The sequence below is a fragment of the Hemicordylus capensis genome, chromosome 13 (assembly GCF_027244095.1).
Source record: "Hemicordylus capensis ecotype Gifberg chromosome 13, rHemCap1.1.pri, whole genome shotgun sequence".
In the NCBI taxonomy this organism is placed as follows: Eukaryota; Metazoa; Chordata; class Lepidosauria; order Squamata; family Cordylidae; genus Hemicordylus; species Hemicordylus capensis.
The window spans coordinates 1,365,718-1,388,359 of NC_069669.1; the positions used below are offsets into that span (position 1 = coordinate 1,365,718).

The following is a 22,642-nucleotide window of genomic DNA, read 5'->3' on the forward strand; positions in this document are numbered from 1 at the left end:
TAACAACAACAACAAAATAATAAAACTTATAAGAAAAGCAGAGGGCAAGAGCAGTCTTAGGAAGACCCCCCTTTTTCTTTCCCCCCTGTGCTGGAGCTCATCAGGAGTACCTAATCCCACTACTGATGAGTTCCAGCTACAGGGAAAAATAACCCTTCACTGGTAAAACTAATGTTCCCTTTCTCACCTGCAGAAGGAAATGTTTCTCCTAAGACATAGTTTCTCAAGCGTGGGTCCCCAGATATTGTTGACTACAGATCCCATCACCGCCTGGCTACTGTTGCTGGGGGTGATGGGCATTGTAGTCCAACAACATCTCGGGACCCACGTTTGAGAAACCCTGTCCCAAGACGATTCCTGCAGTGACACATTTGTGTATTGTGTAAAAATAAAAACACGCATGTGGGTTTTGCATTGGAACTATTGGCTTCCCTCAGGCACGTGGGCACACAGATGTACCCTTTTGCACATTAATGCAAGTTTGACTGATGAATCAATCCACCCCAATTCACATGATTAATTGACGAAGATTTGTTTAACTCCAGGTGATATTCCAAATGGAATTGCAAGTCACTAAAACAGCAGATGAGAGGATGATTCAGGATATTTTCTGTAAGCTGCCAGCCCTCGTTCCTGTGGTTCTCGTGGGGTCCTTGGGGCCCTCATGGCATTCCTGCCCCCATGCTTCCGAGCGTTCCTCCAGCCAGCATCCTGGGATCACACTTGTGGGCTGCTCCACACAACATGGTGAGTGTGGCCTGATGTGGCAGAATTTCAGCCACAGCCAAGTGCTGATGCTCTGCTGCCCAGGTTTTGATTCACAACAGCACACACACCCCACCGCCGCTGCTGCTGCTGCTGCTGCAAGGTACAGGCTGCTGTGGGGAGGAGACGCCAGGATCTTGGCCTGCAGCAAAGAGCGGAGAATTGCTTCTCTGCCGACTCAGCACTTCCCAGGAGCCCCGCAAGCCTCTGCTTGCCACATCTAAAGGGCTCCGTGAACCGGCCCCAAACCAGCTTGGGTTTTGTCTTCCTTCCATCAGGAGGAGTTCAGGCCAGTAATTCTCAGTCAGAGGCAGCAGCTCTGGTTCTCTTCCTTCAGTCTTGCTGCTCCCTCCTTCCTTTAAAAAAAAAATGCAGTCAAGAAAAGGAGGAGAGCTGGTCTTGTGGTCGCAGGCATGAATTGTCCCTTTTGCTAAGCAGGGCCTGTCTTGGTTTGCATTTGAATGGGAGACTACGTGTGTGAGCACTGTAAGCTATTCCCTTTAGGGAAGGGGGCCTCTCTGGGAAGAGCAGAAAGTTCCAAGTTCCCTCCCCAGCAGAATCTCCAAGATAGGGCTGAGAGAGGTTCCTGCCTGCAACCTTGGAGAAGCTGCCACCAGTCTGCGATGAGAAAACGGGGCTAGATGATGTTCCTATGATGCTAGAAAAAAGACTAAACAGCACTTTATAATGCATGCGGGCAGCTCCTAGAGTTCCCAACTCTTTTCTCAGCCTCTGCTCCTGTGCCTTTGGCAGCAGTGTGATCTGCAACTATTAGCAGTCTGAATGTTGTTCTCCACGCCACGAAATGCACCACCTGTTGATTTCGTCACCAACCGCACAGGAATGGACCAGGCCATTTTTTCTGGACGGCTGGCCGTTCTAGCTGCTCTTGGTGTCCCATTGTCTCAGGAACACTTTTAGAAGGTTTAGATAGCTGAGAATGTGGATGATCTGCAAGCTCTACTAATGAAAGTCAAGGAGCACAGTGAAAAAATGGGACGGCAACTAAATGTAAAGAAGACTAAACTAATGACAACGGGTACAGCAACCAGCCTCAGAACTGATAATGAAGACACTGAAGTGGTGGATACCTTCTGCCTTTTAGGATTGACCGTCAACAGTAAAGGATCCAGCAGTCAAGAAATACACCACACTCTAGCACTTGGTAGGGTTGCAATGAAGGCCTTGGAAAGGATATTTAGATGCTGTGACGTGTCTACACCTACAAAAATTAGAATTGTTTGGACCATGGTATTCCCCATGACACTCTATGGATGCGAAAGCTGGACTTTGAAGAAGCAAGATAGAAAAAGTATTGACGCTTTTGAACTTTGGTGCTGGAGAAGACTTGAGGAGACCATGGACAGCCAGGAAAACCAACAAAGGGATCCTAGAACAAATCAATCCAGAATTTCCACTCGAGGCATAAATGACCAGGCTCAAACTATCCTACTTTGGACACATGATGAGAAGACCCAGCTCCCTTGAGGAGTCCATCATGCTGGGGAAAGTGGAAGGCAAGAGAAGAAGAGGACGGCCAGCAGCAAGGTGGAGGGACTCGATGGCGATAGCCATGAATGCACCACCGAGAGGCCTTCAAGGCCAAGTGGAAGACAGATCATGCTGGAGAGAATCTATCTATGTGGTTGCTAAGAGTCAGCACCGACTGGACGGCACTTCATCACTGAGTTTCCACAACTGTTCTTAAAGCGCTTTACAAGGAAAAAGAAGCACCACTAAAGATGGCTCGTCCTCCCTGTCCCCAAAGGGCTGGCGCTCTGAAAAAGAATCATAAGCCAGACACGAGCAGCAGCAGGGGCTGGAGCTGGAGAGGGCCAGCTGCTCCCCGGCTGCGCGTGGCCCCTTCTTCTTCTTCCCGAGGCGCCTGCGTCTGTGCCCAGTGTGGCTGGCGAGCAGGCCTGCGGCTGCTATGGCTGCTGCGTCCGCCTGAAAGGGGCGCAGCCTTGGCCGGGGGAAGTCTGGATTTCCTTCCTGGAGCAGGACTTGTGGAATGCTGGCTGCGCGCCCCGACGACAGGGCTGGGAAGGAGGAGGCGGCGGAGGCGGGGAGGGGAAGAGAGGAAGGGGCGAGCGAGCCAGGCAGGGAGGGAGGAGGGAGGGAGCGGGGCCCGCTTGGCTGGCTGGGGCGGGCCGGGCCGGGCCAGGCAGCAGCAGCAGCAGCAGCAGGAAGAAGAAGAAGAAGGAGAAGGAGAGCAGCAGCGGCGGCGGCGGCGGCTCTACGGCGCGTCCGTGGCAAGAAAGCAGCCGCCCCGGCCAGGGAAGACGAGGAGGAGGAGGCGGCGGCAGCAGCAGCAGCCCGTGGGGCCGGCCATGCCTGCGGAGGGCCGTCGCCGCCTGCGCCGTCTCCGCTGCTAGCCTAGGCGAGGAGGGCTGGAGGGGGCGGCCCGCGCGGCCATGCCATGCCCGCGCTGAAGCGATGCCTGCCCGGCCGCCGCGGAGACGGAGCCCCGACGCCGCCGCTGCTGCCGCCGCCGCCGCCGCCGCCACGGGCTGGTGCCTCTTCTGCTGCCTGCTGGGCGGCTGCGGGCTGGCGGCGGCCAGTGCCCGGAGCTGCCAGCCCTGCGGGCCCGAGTGCGCCTGCCGGAGCGCCGGGGGCGCCTGCCTCGTCGACTGCTCCGGCCGCGGCTTGCAGCGCCTGCCCGCGGCGCCCTTCCCGGCCGCCACCGTCTCCCTGTGAGTAGTCCCGTCGGGGGCGCGCGCGGCGCGGGGTGGGCTGGGCTGGGCTGGAGGAGGGGGGCTCCCGGAGAGCCAGAGCCGTCGGGGCGCCTTCCCGGGACCCAAAGCCCGTTAACTTTCGGAACTGGCTGCCACAAGACGGGGCCCGCTCTTGGGAAGGAAGCCGCCCCCGCTGGACTCAGTGGGACTTGGCTGCTCCCGGGCAAGAAGGAGAGCTGCAAGGCCGTCCAAAGTCCCTCTGTCTCTAGCAGAAGTGGTGGTGAGGGTTGCCCTGCGGGGTGACCTTTCTTTGGAAGGCTTTGGGCAGATTCAGGGAGGAGTGGTTGGCTCTCAGAACCTCCATGTCCGCAGGCAGTATTCCTGGGTGTCCCCCGGGAAGGGGCTGACCACTGGGGAAAGTTGTTGCCTTCCTTACAAACGATTTGTTTAATAGCGTATGTCGCCTGTGACAGGAGGAGTCTCAAGGCGATTTACACAAATGCAAAAAAAAAAACAACCCAGAAATTTAAAAACAACATTGAAACCTGTATCACATTCAAATTAAAACAACAAACCAGTAAAATTCAACCAAAAGCCTGGCTGAAGAAATGTGTCTTTCCCCCAAGCCATCGAGGATGGAGCAGCTCTGATCTCAACAGGGTATGGCTTCCACAGCCCCCGGGGCAGCCACAGAGAAGGCTCCTCTTTGAGTCACCAGCTGGCAAACTGGGGGCACCCTCAATCGATCCTCCTCTTGGGTTCATACCGAAGAAGGTGTTCTCTTGAATGCCCTCCGCCCTGGGTCCCAGCAATTAAGGACTTGATAATAACCAGCACTTTGTATTTGGCCCGGAAACCTGTTGGCAGCCAGTGGAGTTCTTTTGAAAACAGGAATGTCATGCTCTCTTTGGGACGTCCCAGAGACCAACCTGGCTGCCGCATTCTCCACCAGTTGCAGCTTCCGGACTACCTACAAAGGCAGCCCCACATGGAGGGCACTGCAGTAGTCAAGCCTGGAGGTTGCCAGCTGGAGGTGCGTCATTGTTCTAAGGTCACCTCCCCCCCCCCAGGAAAGGGTGCAGCTGGCACATCAGCTGAAGCTGCCAAAAAGCACTCCTGGCCACCGCCTGCACCTGAGGTGAGGCATTGAAGAGTGGGTTGGATCCAGAAACGGCACTGGCAAATGGCATAGCAGGGCCTTTCCTGGGCTGTTGGTGGAAAGAAGGTGCTGGGAGACTAGAAGGGTTGGATCCAGCAGAGTGGTTCTTTGCAAGTGTCCTGGAGAGGGCCTCTCGGAGGTGCTTTCAAGATGCACAAGACAATGTGGACTGTGGAGGGAAGGTGCAGGGGTGGGAGAGAAGGAGGGAGATGTAGGGCAGAGTTGCCTAGGTAGAGGGGTGCATGCTTTAAGCGGCTGCCGTGACCCTCTAGAGCAGGGGTCCCAACCTTGGGTCATAGGAACAGAGGAAGCTGCCATATACTGAGTCAGACCATTGGTCTATCTAGCTCAGTATTGTCTTCACAGACTGGCAGCGGCTTCTCCAAGGTTGCAGGCAGGAATCTGTCTTATCTTGGAGATGCTGCCAGGAAGGGAACCTTCTGCTCTTCCCAGAGCGGCTCCACCCCCTGCGGGGAATACCTTACAGTGCTCACACATGGAGTCTCCCATGCAAATGCAAACCAGAGCAGGCTCTGCTTAGCGAAGGGGGAAGTTCACGCTTGCTGCCACCAGACCAGCTCTCCTCCCATCTGGGTCCCCCAGATGTGGTTGGACCGCAACCAGTAGCCGGGGTGTGTGTGCCAAAGGGAGGTGCCGCTGCCTCTGCTTCCTGGTACCCGCTCCGGTCACTCTTCTCTCTTCCACCCTGCCCAAGAGCTGCGCTGCCGGCAGCCTGGCCATTCGTCAGGTAGAGCCGCCCAGTTAAGCACACAGCTTCACCTGACGCATGGCCAGTCTGCAGGCAGTGTGGCTTTCATTAATGCTGGGGCCACGTGGGGCAAACGGAGAGAGGGGCAAACGGAGCTGCCGGGAAGCAGAGGCAGCTGTGCCTCCTTGGGCAGCCTCCCTGGCTCTAAGGGACCAGCTGCTCCTGACTCCTGCAACTCCCATCCTCTCCGGCCCAAATGTGCGATCCCATCCCATCTCGGGACCAGGTGCTTGGGCAGCCCTGCTCTCGAGGGTACAGGAGTCGGTGTTTGTGCCCCAGCAGGATAGGTCTAGATTTGCAAAACCAACCCTCAAGAGCGGGCATGCATTGTCCCCCTTGCTAAGCAGGGTCCACCCTGGTTTGCATTTGAATGGGAGATGACATGTCTGAGCATGAGGATGAGCGCGGCACCCTCGGAGAAGCCGCTGCCGGTCTGTGTAGACAATACTGGGCTAGATGGACCAAGGGTCTGACTCGGTAGAGGGCAGCTCTCTGTGTTCCTCGTCTTGAACCCTTGGGAATGGTATCCAGCATCTCAAGGTGGTGCTAACACCTCGTCACCAGGAGCTCCCATATTGTAAGGATTTCAGAAGCGCCCGGCTGGGTTGGACCACTGGCCCATCCAGGCTAGCCTCTTGTTTTCCTCAGGGGGCAGCCAGGTGCCTTCGGGAAGCCCTCCAGGAGAGCAGGAAGGCTTGCTTCCCCCGGCAAGTATCTTCCAGAGACCCTCTGAAGGGAGTGTTCCATTCAGAGCAGTGACTGCTAGTCCTCTCCTTGTCTTACACAGTTGCCGATGCCCAGGGCTCTCCCTGTAGCAGTGAATGCCCTAGATCAACTCTGCGTTCTGTGCTCTCTTCTCTCTGCCCTGGCACACAGAACACAGAATGCTGCCTTCGACTGAGTCAGGCCCTTGGTCCATCTAGCTCCATAATGTCTGCTCTGACTGGCAGCAGCAGCTCTCCAAGGTTCCAGGCAGGCGTCTCTGCCTGGAGATGCTGCCAGGGCGGGAACCGGGGACCTTCTGCAGACAGAGCAGATGGCCTTGTTCCCTGCTGCCGATCCATTTCACTGGATGGTCCCAAATCATAGACTTTGCTTCATGAACCTCCTTCAGGTCCCTTTTAATTGGTCCCCCCCCAATTCTAAATCTCTCGCTTCTTTGTTGCTTGGGGAGAATGAGGACTGGGTACCACTGAAAGCAAAAATGCTGAGCTGAATCAAAGGGGGAAGCTCGGTGCATAAGAGTGCGGTTTTCTTGATAACCAGGATTAAGAAAAACCAAATGGTAAAGTAATAGATCTGATCGGGGCCTAGAGATGTGAGCAAACATTTTGCTTATGCAGAGCTGTTTGTAGGTTAGAATAGAATCTGGAGTATTTTGGAATTTGTGGCCTAAATCTTAGATGTAATGCAGTTGAGGATTACTTCTCTAATAATAGCTAACGTCAAATACTGTTTTTCTTCTGCCTGCCTCTCTGATGCAGAGTTCTTTGTAACTTGGAGGCTTATTTATTCCTCCAGGGAATAAATTCAGTACAAGATACGGCTGTACCTACTGCTTTGTATAGTATTGAGAGGGTGGCCTCTCCTCCATGTAGAAACCCACAGTGGGGTTGGAGTTTTCCTTGAGGTGAGCTGCATCCCTAGATTCTAACATAGAGTCAAATGAATTTTTAATGAATTAGGCTTGTCTTCTTGACAAAACCCCTTCGTTTGAAAGATTATTGAGTTGGTCAAACACCGCTGTTTCTTCTGTTGGCTTGGTGGATATAAACAATCTTGTTGGTTCGTTCTAAACGTTATTGAAATATTGATAATTCTGTTTGTCTCAGTTTTAAAAAATATGAAAGTAAATGTAAGACTCTCCTCCAAGGGCTACTGTGAGCTGTCCTGGGGGTAGTGTTCATGCGATACTTGTGAGCAAGTGGTATTTGGGTTTACAACCTAAATTCTTGCATTTCCAAATGGTCTTATAATATCCATCTCTGAGTTATCCCCCTTGCTATGTGCTGTTTCATTCTTGAAAATGAAATACTTGGTTGATCAGTTTAAAAATGAACTTTTAAAAATGAACTCGTTTGCACGATCTGGTATATGCATGTTAGCCCCTGGCAGGAAGGAGACAGAATCCTGTGGGAGCTTGAGATCCAGCATTGGCAGTGCATAGCCCTGATCCTGCAAACGTTTATGATGCTGCTCACTAACTTCCCTTCCCCAGCCCCAAAGGGATAACCGAGAGCCAAAAGTGGGGCAATCCAGGAACTGTTGACCTGTTTATTGGTGGAGATTTACTGGTAATGTGACTGTCGGACCCCAGGTGGAGGGGAAACGGGGAAGTCTAAATCCCACAACAGAAGTTTTCCAGGGACATCTCTGAGTGTTGATTTTTACTCCGATAGCCACCTGTCAGCCCACCCATGGTAGCTGCAGGCCTCTGCCCATCTCTCCCACGGCCGTTTCTATGATGTGGAAAGGTTGGACTGGGAATATTTTCCACTTGGTATTTGTACACCAGGTAGCTTACTTTGGGCCGCTTTGTGTGAGCTCGGCTCAGGTGAGACTCTAGCAGGAGAGGTCCTGGTTGGCAGCTCAGCCTCTTAGCTCCTCTCAGCTCCTGCACCTTAGGAACATAGGAGGCTGCCTTCTACCGAGTCAGGCCCTTGGTCCGCTTAGCTCAGTATTTCCTGCACAGACTGGCAGCGGCTCACACGTGTAACAAGGATGGGGCAAGGGGAGACAGTTGTCTGGGGGCCCCACTGCCTGGAGGGGCCCCCCAGAGGCACCTCACGTGGCTCCCCATTGCCCCCTGCCCAGCCCCAAGGCCCCTCAGCCACTTGCCCTGTTCGCCCTCCTCGCTCCGGCTTGTTCTCCTGGCCCGCAATGGAAACAGCAGACCAGCTGCCAAGAGCTGCTTTCCTCCCGCCTCTCAGCTGATCGGCGGGCAGGTGGGTGGGCAGGGCTTCCAGGGAGGCCTCCTCCGTGTAGGCCTCTGTGAAGCCTGAACTCGAGTAGGGCCCAAGCCAGCCAGCCAGGCAGCCAGAGTGGCCACCACTGGTCTCTGCAGCAGAAGACCCCTTGCTGCCAGGTAGAGTGTGAACTCCTTTTTGTGGTTACCTTCCCCGCCCCCCGCCCCCCACAGATATATAGGCCTCTGCTTGCCATAGGGCTTTGATATGGGGGCTGGGACTGAGAAGTCTCTGGATATTTATTTTAAAACAGCTTGGAAAATTTGCTGGCTTAAAAAAAACTGTCTAAAAAGTCCTATAAGTGGCTTGTTTCATGGCAGAAAATTACAAAAACTTCTGGAAGAAACAGTATTATATTTATTTTATTCATTCATTTGTAAATGCACTTATGTTCAAGTTGTTTTGCAACCCAGAAGGTCTGAGTGAGAACGGTGAAGCAGGTGTGGTGCTTTTATTTTATTTGTCCTGTGTGTGAACTGCTCTCCAATCACTTGCAGGGACTTCAGGGTCAATCTGGCCCACCTGTGAATGCAGCACCTCCATTCCAGAGGAGGAGATGTGTGTTAAAGGGCGTTAAAAGCCTCGTGTGAAAAACCTCCTGGAATCAAACTTGACTGAATTTGTTCAGAATTCTGAGAAAACAAACACAGGCTCACCCTGCATGGTTGAAAGTCTCCTTTGCTAATCTGCAGCGAGGCGGCCATTTTAATAATTAGCATTGCTAGTGTGTTCTAGGCATTAAAAGTAGCACAAATAGTATATAGTACTCAATGTATATCACTATATACTGTGAAGTGTGCATGTGTGTATTCAGTGAAATGCATTTCCAGGCAGCAGACTTATTTTGAAATATCAGACTTAAATCCTTGGGGGCCTGGGGTGTGCGGAGGCCCTGGACTTTGAGTGGTGGGGGGGTCATTTTAAAATCTCGTCTCTGGGCCCACTCCAACCTTGCTATGCCCTGAGCGGCTTCTCCAAGGTTGCAGGCAGGAGTCTCTCTCAGCCCTATCTTGGAGATGCTGCCAGGGAGGGAACTTGGAACCTATCTTCTGCTTTTCCCAGAGCGTCCCCATCTCCTAAGGGGAATATCTTACAGTGTTCATACAAATCGTCTCCCGTCCAAATGCAAACCAGGGCAGACTATGCTTAGCAAAGGTGCTTGCTGCCACAAGACCAGGGCGCTTTCCAGATTACACCCTAGAACAGCAGTAAAATGCTCCAACTTGGCAGGATCGTATTGAAAAGGATCCCCAGAAATCACAAACTCCTGCAACGGGAAACTACAGCTATTTTTCTGCAACTGACTTGCAACGTTGTAGCACTATAATGCAAAGATAAATGCAAACGGCCCCTCGCTGTCCGTGCCGGGGTGGCGGTGTCACAATACAGGAAGTACAGAAGCACACTTAGGAGATCCGTAGTGACGCTGTGGTCGGGGTTAATCTGGAAATCCCCCAGCTCTCTGTCCATCAGTGAGTCGGAGGGAGAAACGATAGAATTGTATTTCTTGCACCCCTCCGACTCGGATAGTGTATGGGACCAGTCATGCCAACTGCTTCTTGGAGTGACAGGCAAGGGATCTGTGTGTCTTGGGGATGTCCCTTTGCTTTACTGAAGATGTGTATTTTCGTTGGGGCGGGGGAGAAGATGGGATATTTGGAAGGTGACAGGGCTTGGATTGAGAGACTGCAGCCCTTTGTGATCATCATGGCTGGTCTGAAACTCTCTGATCAATGTAGGCACGATAGAAAATATGTGAATCGCTGCAGCAGACGCTGTACTTGCAGAACGCTGGGGAGCGATGGGACTGCCACTCTGTATGTCCCCAGTGGCGCCTTGTCCTCAGGAGCTGGGGTGCGGGGGACGCCCAAGGAGGCGCAGCTGCCTCTGCTTCCCGGCAGCAGCTGGGGTGCCTCCTCTCCCTCTCCCTCTCGCCCTGCCCAAGAGCTGTGCTGCCTGCAGGCTGGTCATTTGTCAGGTGAGGCTGCTGCAACTCTGCTTCATAAATGGCCAGGCTGCAGGCAGCACAGGAGAGAGAGAGGAGCTACCCAAACAGCAGCCAGAAAGTAGAGGCAGCTGTGCCTGCTTTGGTCCCCCCCCCCCCCCGGTTCCTTAGGAAGAGCTGCCAGTGGTACGTCAAGATGGTTAGAGAGCAACATAGTTGGAAGCCAAGGTGTCGTATACCTACTGATGGGAATGAAAGCTGTGATGTGCCTTGCATGGGTGGGTTCCTTTTGATGATTATTAGAATAAGTTATACAGCGGTTCTTTCTTTGAGGAATGCATTTATTCTCTTTTGGCCATAGCCTGCTGCTTTTTCACATGGCCTTTCTTTCTTTCTTTCTTTCTTTCTTTCTTGAAAAACACATTCTGTATTTTTACCTACCCCCGTCCTCCTTGGTTGGTGATGTCTGATGTTCCTGTTCTTAAACATGTGCATATATATACATCTATTTCTAATAAAATGTGTTTCAGTGTCAGCGTGCAACTCTCTCAGTGAGAGGCCAGTTTCTTAGGAACCCTGTCTCGAATGATGCAAACATTTAGAAATCTTTGCTACTTTGAGTTGTGCTTGAAGATGAATTGCTGTTCATTGTTAGACTTTTGTTTTCCAACTGCTAAAAAGTGAACGGTACACAAAGTGTTTGTTTTGCAGCCCTCTGAAAGTATTTCAAGCTTTAATAATATCAAGCAATGTTTTTGGTGTTTTCTTTTTTCTAGGCTCTTTGATTTTGCACCCAGTTATTAAAATTTTATCGTAACAAATTTCATAAACAAGCAATGCATATATTAATCTTGGTTTCACTTAACATATTCCGTACTTCACACCCAGAATACACTGCATTTCTATTTCAATAACTTTTGGAGGAGGAGAAAAATAAAATGAGAACGAAAAGGATTAGAAGTGGGGGAGAGAGAGAGAAGATGAAATGAAGCAACACACCAGTCAAAAATTATTTATATGAGACATGACAGATATAGAAAATAAACGTCCTTTCAGTTACATGAACACATTCAGAAAGCCTTTCCAGATATCTTCGTTTGCCCATTTTTTCACATTTCTGGAAGTAAATCTTTTTGTCAGTTACTGGAATAGCCCGTCTACCCATCCACAATGCTGGGAGCAATCTTGGATTTCTGCTGCTGTAAGGCCAGTCATTTGGCTGTTAATTCTAGAAATCCAAGACTCTTTTTCCAGAATTCAAGCCAGTCAACTGACTTAGAAGGCTCAATGTCACATATAAGGAAGAAGGCTTAAACTCAATGTTCAAAGTAAAGCTTATATGGCTTAAAACGTCTTTCCAGAATGTCGATATTACTGGAGATTTCCACAACAGATGACATGATATATTTGTGTTAGGTTGACTGAGATGAAATATGAATCAGCCTAGATTTTCTGCAAAGGGGCTTAAGAGTTATGGAGTGGCTAGCATTTGTCGTAAGTGGACAGGTTTTGTCTGTAGGTTTCTTCGGATGGTTTGGGTCACAGTTGTGTGTTTCCTAGCCAATGAACACACACTTGCAAGTTGTTGTCAGAAAACCTCCAAGGCATAACACTTCTCTGTGGTCAGGAGGACAACTTTGCATTTTCATATCTCAGGACTCTGGATTATTTTGACTTGTAGAAGTGCCAAAAATACATCTGTTTGCATCTCTTGTGTAGTTGCCCAATTAATTAATTGCAAATGTAATTGTGGATGATATTGTTGCAAACTTCTAATAGGTAGAAAGATCCAGCAAAGTTCAGTTTTATTTTGGTCTCTGACCAGCCATACACAGATAATAAACATGAAGCATTAATAACAATTCATCCTAAAGTATAACAATTGGATTAAGTATAAGAGTCTGTTTTATTCTTTCACTCACCACACACAATTTGGCTACATTATATGTAATGTCAGAATCATGGTCGGCAAGAAGAAAGCAAGCAATATTCATAAAGGAACTAGAAGAGAAATAGGAGAATCTCGATAAAAAGTACAGTATAATAAGATATGGCCTCTAGACTCAACTGCTCCATCTCCACATGGGAATACCTGTTCCTCATACGGGATCTACTTAACCCTGCCCTCCAGAACTGCTGATGAGAGAGCATTAAAACATGCCAATGAAAACATCCTTCTACACTTGGGCACCGTTATTGTGCTAAGGTACCTAGCTGGTTTGGAGTTATGTATTTGGTTCCCCAAGGTAAAACTTATTTGTAATGTAACTTGATCATTTTGGCGTGCGATGTCTAGGAGTCCTTGTTTGAGGACTAACGGCACAATCATGGCCCCATGCTATTCATAGCTCGGGGAAGAATCCAGGTGAATAGAATTTCTTCGTTATTAGTAATTTCCATCGTTATTGAAAGCCATCCATCGGTATCAAAGGTGCCAGACTCTTAAGGAGAAAAATAAGCTTTAACCATAAATTACATTCTGCTAGCCAGACCCTGCTTTCCACACTTGGTACGTCTGCCTTTAAATATAAAATCACATTAGGCACACAGCAAAGCACTTAAAGTAGGCTTCTCAGAAACTTGGTCTGGGTTGTTTCTAAGGCTGCAAAATTGGAATGTAAGGTGATCTGGGCACCATATAGGAGATGGGCTAACGCTTTAGCTTTGTATAATTTGAAAGCAGCTGGGATAAACTGTCCACCTCTAGTTGGAAAAAAAGCCAAGATTTCTGAAATACGATTAAAACAGTCAACTTGCTCGATTTTAAATCCATCAGTGCTCCAATTTATCTCCTTAGGGGACTTTGCAAACATAATGATTTTAGTTTTTTGGTCACTAACCTGCAAGGAATCTTCCCTGCAGTAGCATGCGAGAGTCTGCAATGCTCTTCTTAACCCAGCTGTGGACAGGGACAAAATCACAGCATCGTCCGCATAAAGGAGCACAGATTTGTGCTTAGATGCTAATTTGGAGGGTGGTAACCTAAATTACTTGCCTCTCCACCAAGGAATTTATATAAAAATTAAACAAAAGTGGGGCTAAAATGCAACCCTGCCTTATACTTTTCTGGGTCGGAATCTCTTCTGAAAGCTGTCTGTGTGCATTGCATCTAACTCACAAACAGGTGTTCTCATACAATTTGTAAATAAGAAGCGATCTTTGATCAATCGGGGAGGCTTTAAGTTTTCTTTTATAGATATACTTTATTACGGGCATTGACCCAACAGCACAAAAGAAAGATAATACAAGTAATACGAAGTATAATGTCAGGGTCTTCCTAATACCGATAACTCAAACGAGCTCAGATCTAATCTTACATTCAGCCACACAGAATTTGGTTACATACAGTGTTATGGGTACACAACCATCATCTAGTAAAAAGGATGCATATCCATCATCCGTTCTAACAGTGAAATTTAATAAGAGGGGGGAGATAAGGGAGATATAAATATCCCTATAAAATGAACAATATGATAGGATGTATGTCACAGTCTGAGTGCCTTGGCCACAAGGACAGATCCAATTAGTGATAGGGATTTTGTGATATCTACCCTCCAATATAGCCGATGGAAGTGCATTAAAGCATGCAAGGGAGAAGGCCCTTCTCTTGGATAGGGTAGTTAAACTCATTAAGTAATGGGCTGGTTTAGGGTAGTTTGTAAAACTACCAAGGAAGTTGCTTGCAGAGTTTCATGCCAAATCGCTCTACTTTTCAATGTCTGCGATATGTTGCTGTATAAGTCCATCAGGACCCAGAAGCATGACAAATTGAGTAGAGAATCCATGCTTGCCCTGCATATCACAGAGTCGTTTACACCAACTAGAGTAGAAGCTGTCTTCCAAAACAAGGGGGGTGCTAGTCCTTTGGGGGAGAAAATGATTTTAATCCAGAAGTTAAATACAGACATCCAAACCCTGGCCTCCACTCTTGTTCGCCTGGCCCTTTATGTTTTCTCCATAGTTCCTCCAATGAAATTAGATCGAAGGAACACTTAAAATCCACAAAGCGGCATTTAAGGCTGGATGAGAATTTTGAGTCTGTTTTGCTACCAAATGATGAAAGACCAAGCCCTGCTAATGTCCAGACCTAAATCTGGGTTGCTCCTCCACTAGAACAGGGCTGCTCAACTTTGGCCCCCCAGCTGTTTTTGAACTACAACTCCCATAATCTGCAGCCACTGCATCCAATTGCCAGGCATTATGGCCAACACTTGCAAGAGGGCCGGAGTTGAGCAGGCTTGCACTAGAATATCTTCCGTCAAGCAGTTTCTCACATAAATGGGCATAAATCTTACTAATGCTGCTTAATAAGCTTATACTGACTGGATCATCTCTCCTGCCCTTTTTAAATATGGGGATTATTATGGCCAATCCCCATTCTTCAGGAATAAAGGCTATCAGTAAAGGATCGCTTCTCCAGGATTGCGCTTCTCCAGGATCAGTAAAGGTAGCAAGAGAGGCTAAAATGGGGGCCTACCAACCTAAATTATTTAATTAGTTCAGGTAGGATAAGATCACTCCCTGGTGCTTTGCCTGGTTTTGATTGAGTTAACAAATTGGCTACTTCTGCGTCCGTAACTGGAGGCCACTCAGGGAGAAAAGGAGCTTCCTACTTCCTTGGTGTATAAATCACAAAAATGGGCCTCTCAGACTGTTGCTAAAATATGGCAGTCCAAACAGGGTGGGCTGTGTGCAGACCCGGTCTGCCACAAGGTGCCAAAACCTAGCTGAATCTTCTGCCTTAGCTGCAGGAATCCATTGTTGCCAGGCAGCTTTTGCTGCATCCAGCAAAGTTATTTTTCTATTCACTGGAGATCAGTAGTGGCTTGTTCTCATGAGCAAGCCACTACTAGAGGGGGGGGGCACCCAAGGAGGTGCAGCTACCTCTGCTTCCCAGCAGCAGCTTGGGTGACTCCTCTCTCTCCTGCATTGCCTGAAGGCTGACCATTTGTCAGGTATCCAACGACTGACCAGCCTGCGGGCAGTGCAGCTCTTGGGTGGGGTGGGAGAGAGAGGAGCCACCCAAGTGGCTGCCGGGAAGCAGGGGCAGCTGCACCTCCTTTGGTGTCCCCCTGGCTCATGAGAACGAGCTGCTATCGCCAGAGATGTAAGCTAGGAATGCACTTGGAGGCTCTTTTGGTGTTGGTATCTTCTTGGATTAAAGTGTGCCATCAAGTCGGTGTCGACTTCTGACAACCATAGAGCTCTGTGGTTTTCTTGGGTAGAATACAGGAGGGGTTGACCGTTGCCTTCTCCTGTGCAGTATGAGATGATGCCTTTCAGCATCTTTCCTATATCACTGCTGCCCAATATTTAAGGCTATAGTTCTTGTATAATGAAATCATAAGTTTAGTTCGTCTCTTCAAGCTCTCAGAAGGAGTTAAGGGTTGGGTAACATGCAGACTTATGGACATGAAGCCTTATGAAAGGCTAATTGCCAGTTCTTTAATTGGTTGTCAATCCTAAATTGTAAACCATGTGAGCAGGATTCTGCCCCACTTGGCGCAAGGGACTTGGGCTTATGTGTCTGGTGCTGGCTAAGGGATACTTGCCAACGAGTTTGAGGAGTTTGGTACAAGTGAGACCCCCATGATTCAAGTGGAGGAGGAGTTGTTGAGAAGTGGAAAAAAAAAACAGAAACCAGATTAGTACTGACAGCAGAAAAGTTTAGATCTGGGTTTCTGCTCTTTGCAGAGTCACAGCTGGGTCTCTTCACAGAGTTTCTTCTGGGATGAGCAATTTACTTGATTTATTCATATGTACCTGAATAGAAGACTCCCCGCCTTAAACAATCCAGATCCTTTCTGTATTTACCCAAAAGTAAGAGGACTCTGAATTTAAGAGGATCCCTCGGTTTCTAACATCAAAAAACTTGGATAAATCCTAGTCTTGGATTCGGGTAAACACAGTAAATTGATTGGGTTTAAATTCTTTTAATGTACTGCTCTGAAGTTATGGATTCTGTGTTTAAAGCCTTAGTCTAATGCATTTTTAGAGCATCAGAAACAGAATTCCTAAAGGAATGATTCAAGGCCTAATCCTTTTGCTAAAAACAAATGGTCTCTTTTCATTTATGAAATGTTGCTGTCCCAGAGTGTGCAAAGTGATTTGCTGGATTACTGATCGTTCCTGCTTCGGGTCCTGCCTCTGTGCTATGATTCCTCACTTGCACATTTCACACATCACATTTTTGTAGGGCTGCTCCTGGGAAACGAAAGGAAAGATTAGGGAAGACTGCACACACTCGCCACCGAGAGAACAGACGGAATCTGCAATCTCTCCTCTACTTTGCGAAAGACCAGCAGAAAAGCGAGTGTAGATAAAGGGATTGCCACAAATCTGTTGCTAAGGAGCAGCCTTGCAAATAAGCCCCCCCCCCCAAGTTTCTCACCCACATCATTTTTACTAGTCTTCCTTTGTCAACCTCACCTAAACCTAAGGCACAAATGAGGGCTGCCACCCAGTTAAAGAACTTTTAGTCAATTGACTTCTAGCCAATTGATTGATTAGAGTCGCATATAGGTAATTAAGCCTCGCTTAATGCACAGCTCCGCTTCTTTTCCAGAAGGCAACACTCCTTTTCCCAAGGCACATAACTGTGTCCAGGATTTTGTGTTTTTCAAAGAGAGTCAAGGAGGTTTTGATTGAGGTGCCGATACCGTTTGGAGCTTCGTTGAGAAAGTGGTCCTGAAAAGTAGAGCACAGTTGTGTTTTCCCCTAGTGAGAGCTTTAGGGCACACAGCAAGTAAATAGTAGCAGCACAGTGCACATGCGATACACAAATCCAATGGAGAGTAGAATCTGCTCATCTTTTTATGCATTTACAGTTTCTGTGGTTGTGCAAACAAAGAGCTGCCGTCTGTCTGGGTTGCTGCAGGCTGCTTTGTGTCAGCTTTGCGGAGAAAGGCAAGAGAGAACTTTGTTACTAACGTGCTGTTTTTGAGACCAGCCTTGCGGCATGGAGAGAGGGGGCTTGATGAATCTGCCGCAGGAGGGCCACCACCAGAAGGACCGTGCCCTTTGTGCCTCCTGGCCACACCTCTGGTGGTGGTGTCCAGCTCTGGGACTCTGGAGCGGATCCCGGCTTGTTGGGGCAGCACAGTGTAGTGGCTGAGAGACTGAGCTGTGAGCCCCAAAGCCGATGGTCCAAGTCTCTGTGCCCTGCCAAAGCCTTGGGGGCCGCCGCTGTTTCTCTGCTCCCTCTCAGCTATGCGGGGATAAGAAGTCTGATCTACAGAATGCTCCTGATGTTGAGGGGCAGCAGAGGTTTTGTTCTCCTCCTCTTGGGAAGGAGGCAACGGCCGAGCAGTGACCCATTCAGAGAGGCGGTCTGCAGCCTCCTTGGAGAATGGGGACATTCCGCTCATGGGCGTAACTATAATAGGGCAAAGGGAGACAGTTGTCTGGGGGCCCCACTGCCTTGGGGGGCCCCCAGAGACACCTCACATGACTCCCCATTGCCCCCTGCCCAGCCCCAAGGCCCCTCAGCCCCTTGCCCTGTTCGCCCTCCTCTCTCCTGCTTGTCCTCCTGGCCGGCAATCTAAGCAGCAGGCAAGCTGCAAAGAGCTCCTTTTGTCCCCGGGCTTCCAGGGAGGCCTCCGTCTAGGCCTCAGTGAAGCCTGGAGTAGGCTTGCAGGGAGGACCCAGGCAGGCAGTGTGGCCCCCACAGCTGAGCTCTCTGCAGCAGACCCTCTGCCCAGCCCAGCACTTGCCAGGTAGAATGTGAACTCCTTTTTGTGGTCAACCCCCCAACCCTGATCTGCTTGCCATAGGGCTTTGATATGGGGGGGGGAGGGAGGGAGAGACTGAGAAGTCTCTTAATATTTAATTTGGAAAATTTGCTGGCCTAAAAAACTATCTAAAAAGTCCTATGAGTGGCTTGTTCCATGGCAGAAAATTATAAAAACTTCTGGAACAAACAATATTATATTTATTTTATTCTTTCATTCATTTACAAATGCACTTATGTTCAAGTTGTTTTGCAACCCAGAAGGTCTGAGTGAGAACGGTGAAGCAGGTGTGGTGCTTTTATTTTATTTGTCCTGTGTGTGAACTGCTCTCCAATCACTTGCAGGGACTTCAGGGTAAATCTGGCCCACCTGTGAATGCAGCACCTCCATCATTCCAGAGGAGGAGAAGTGTGTTAAAGGGCGTTAAAAGCCTCCTGTGAAAAACCTCCTGGAATCAAACTTGACTGAATTTGTTCAGAATTCTGAGAAAACAAACATAGGCTCACTCTGCATGGTTGAAAGTCTCCTTTGCTAATCTGCAGCAAGGGGCCCATTTTAATAATTAGCATTGCTAGTGTGTTCTAGGCATTAAAAGTAGCACAAATAGTATATAGTACTCAATGTATATCACTATATACTGTGAAGTGTGCATGTGTGTATTCAGTGAAATGCATTTCCAGGCAGCAGACTTATTTTGAAATATCAGACTTAAATCCTTGGGGGCCTGGGATGTGTGGAGGCCCTGGACTTTGAGGGGCTGGGGGCCCATTTTAAAATCTCATCTTGGCCCATTCCAACCTTGCTATGCCCCTGATTCTGCTGTCTCTCTCTGTCAAGAGACGAGGCAGAACGGCCAGCCTGCAGGAGAGGCCGTCTGGATTGGAAGGAGGCAAGGCCAGGGCACCGTACCATCCAGAGACATGATGGGTGCCTTTTTGGTTTGGACTCTCATGGCAGGGACCATTCATGATTGGGTTTGATTTATTTCCTGCGTCACACGATATGCTCGCATGTGCTGCTGGCTGATGGTTTGGCCAATCACAGATCCAAAGCCTTATAGGAATGCAAGCTTTGAAATGTATTGTGAAGGGTCCGGCCGCTCTGTGGGCTGTCCCTTGCCGTGGAGAGTTTTAACGGTGATGGTGCCCACTTGGGTGGGGCCCAAGTGCTCCCGGGCCAGGCGGGGGCTGCCCCTTGTGAGAAGCCGGGTGGGGCTCCGTTCTGGGCTCTGGCGGCTGCTCTCCGTGAGGATCGGCCTCGGGAAGAGGCGCTCAGGAGGGGAATGGTCACGGGTCGAGCCTCATGCTGCAGCACACTTCTGTGCGAGCGAGGAGGGCTTAATGGCTTTCACATGGAGAATGTTTCTTTCTTCCTTTCAAGTGGAGGAAACTGCTGGAGCCAACAGCTCTCACCAGCACCGGGCGGGTCTGTGGCAAGCTAGGAATAATAAGAGTGGGGCCAATCCGGCCGACGCTCAGCTCCTGCTGCTCTTTGGGAGCTCTCAGAGAGCCACCGGGCGCCGCATGTGTTCCGAAGGGGCGCTGTGTGTGTTCTGGCCCTCGGAGGGCAGTTCTCGTGCCTTGAGACGGGGTGGGGGGGCTTGCGGGGAGGGCTTGAGAGGGTGCAAAATGCACACACAGTCTGCCCTGACTCCACTCCAGAGCAGGTTGCCCAAGGCTCAGTGGGCTCTGGCAGGCACTGGGTCGGCCTCTGCACTTGCCAGGCTTGGGCGGCTGGGGTTTTAGCCCCTCGGTAGAGTCCCGCGGGATCAGCCCAAGTCATGAAGGCTCCCGTTGGGTTTCTGCTCCCTCCAGTGCTTCTGCCCCAGCTGGTTCCCCGGGGGTTCTGTCAGGATGGAAGTCGGGCATATCTCTCATGAGCTGGGGCCAATCTCTCAGCCTAGCCCACCTTACAGGATGGGTGCAAAGTGGGGAGGGATGCCATATATGCTTCCCTGAGTTCCATGGAAGGAAGGAAGGCAGGTGTGATTTTGAAAAAGCTAATACACCACCATGCTTAAAAAACAAAAACAAAAACCCACTAGACCAACACACGCTGCAGGCTTGATTCTTCCCATGTTCAAACACCACCACCCCCAAGTTTGAGGGCTTCATTAAGAGGCTGTCAAACTCTAAATGGAAAGGTTTGTTTTGCTTAGCGGATTTGCAAACTGTGAGATTGCAGGGCTCGGATGATGGGTGGAGAGGACAAATGTTGCTGCCTGAAATATGATGCAACCGTTCTCTGGGAAAATGGGTTTCTCTTTGGGAAGGTCTTAGCATTCCTCTGTTCCTTGATTAAAGCTACTTTCACTGATAACTCATTACTACTGCATCTGTGTCTGTGTGTGTGTGGTGTGTGTGTGTGTTTAAAGCAATATGGTTACATAAGCAGCAAGTTGGAGTAGGCGTTTCCTGCCGTTTGTCCCGTAGCTCTTCCCCTCTTAGGACAAAATGAAGCCCTTTTGGCTGCCCACCCCTGCCCGAGTGCATGTCATGTGACTCCTGTGATGGACAGATGCTGCTGCTGCTGCTGCTGGCGAGAAGTTCCGGCGCAGAGGACAACATCCGTCTCATCCATCCATCCACCCATCCATTCCTTGGCCATGTTTCCTCCCCCACACGCTTGACCAGATGGCACCAGAGCAGCTGGCAGCCGGTTGTAGACGGGTCAGAAAATTTGGCAATGTGGCAAAAAAGTAAATTAACGAATTGGAAGGACAATTGAATAAATGCCTGGTGGTTTCAAGTGGGCGCGAAGCAAAGACTTTGGTCCAAGGGTCCAGATGTCATTTGGTGGCTGTTTTGATGGGAATTGTCCATCAGATTTCCAGCTGGGGAGATTCCTCTGTGGAGTTTCAGTGCGAAGAGCCTCTGAATGTCTGCCCAAAGCCAGAAGGCCCCACTTACTGAACCTTGTGGACCTTGGCCCAGTAGCGGCTCGTGCTAACGAGCCCGGAGGGTACCAAAGGCGGCTGCTCGCTCCCCCACCCTGCCCGCAAGCTGCGCTATCAATATCATTTGATGCCTACAAAGGCTCTCGTCTACACTGAAGTGAATTTCACATCTTCTGGGACGGATACATTTAAAAATGGGGACGGCAGGTGCTTCTTCCTTGGGAAACCTTGAGCATCCTCATTGTGGGAAGCGGCGAAGATGGCATGCTCGCCATCCCGAAAGAGTAGAGGAGAGCTGGTCTTGTGGTAGGAAGCATGATTGTCTCCTTTGGTTTGCTTTTGGATGGGAGACTGCATGTGAGCGTATTTGCATTGGGGTGGTGTAAGATATCCCCCTTCGGGCAGATGGAAGATGTAAGGTGTTCCTCTTGGGGTAGGGGTTCTGAGACCTGGGCCTCCAGATGTTGTTGGACTTCCACTCCCGTAATCTCTTTGCCCATTGCAGCTGAAGACTATGGGAGTCAGGAACCTAGGAAGCTGCCATATACTGAGTCAGACGATGGGTCCATCTAAGTCAGTATTGTCTACCCAGACTGGCAGCGGCTTCCCCAAGGTTGCAGGCAGGAGTCTCTCTCAGCCCTGTCTTGGAGATGCTGCCAGGGAGGGAACTGGGAACCTTCCGCTCTTCCCAGAGCGGCTCCATCCCCTGAGGGGAAGATCTTGCAGGGCTCACACTTCTAGTCTCCCATTAATATGCAGGGCAGACCCTGCTTAGCTAAGGGGACAAGTTGTACTTGCTACCACAGGACCAGCTCTCCTCCCTCCCTGGGAAGGGAGTTGAAGTCCAACAACCTCTGGGGCCCAGGTTTGAGAACCCTTGCCTCAGGGGATAGGACCATAACTCAGTGGAAGAGCCCCTGCAGGCTTGCATGCAGAAGGTTCCAGGTTTCCTCCCCGGCAGCATCTCCAAGATAGGGCTGAGAGAGAGATTCCTGCCTGCAACCTTGGAGAAGCCGCTGCCAGTCTGGGCAGACAATACTGAGCTGGATTGACCGATGGTCTGACTCAGTATATGGCAGGTTTCTAGGCTCCTAGAGTTGGGGGAGAGGTATCCTGGGGCTCACTCTTGGTCCAGGCAGGCAACGGTGAGGTCCCAGAGGCCTGGCTGGCAGGTACCCCAGATGCACCTGCTCTCTTCCTTGGACATGCCCAGCATCCTCTGCCATGCGCAGGGGACCTGCAGTCGATCAATCACAGTGGGAAAGGTTCCCCGGGGGAGGAGGCAGGTTGGAAAGCCACTGGCCCTAGAGTGTGTGGGTTAATGATTACCACAACGTAGCGGGCTGCTGCCTTCCATCGGGACGGTCTCTGTGTCACCTGACTGTGCTTGACCTTCTTGCAGCAACAAAGAGGTGATATCAGATTTTGGCACTGCCCTGTGGCTCGGAGCGCTGAGCGCTGCTGCTGCTGCTGCTTGGAAGCGCAGAGTAATGGTTAATATGGAAATGAGAGCTGGTCATTCGTTAAACTCCATGGCGACGGAATCCAAACAGGACGTGTGTGTTTAGTGGGGATGTGTGCGGCGAACCTTCCCTGCCTGCTCTGGCCTCTTAGGAACGTAGGCAGCTGCCATCTACTGAGTCAGACCCTTGGTCCGTCTAGCTCAGGATTGTCTACCCAGACTGGCAGCGGCTTCTCCCAGGTTGTAGGCAGGAATTTCTTTCAGCCCTATCCTGG

The 22,642-nt window shown here is 50.0% G+C and overlaps 1 protein-coding gene across 4 annotated transcripts in view; it reads left to right on the forward strand.

Moving 5' to 3' along the window:
- The first annotated feature begins 2,850 nt into the window (after positions 1-2,850).
- Positions 2,851-22,642, forward strand: part of PKD1 (polycystin 1, transient receptor potential channel interacting) — a 107,286-nt gene continuing 87,494 nt past the window's right edge. For all 4 annotated transcript variants that reach the window (XM_053275937.1, XM_053275939.1, XM_053275938.1 and 1 more), the window contains exon 1: positions 2,851-3,458. In XM_053275937.1, coding sequence (XP_053131912.1) covers positions 3,202-3,458 — 257 coding nt within the window. In that variant the 5' untranslated portion in view covers positions 2,851-3,201. The remainder of the gene's footprint in view (positions 3,459-22,642) is intronic.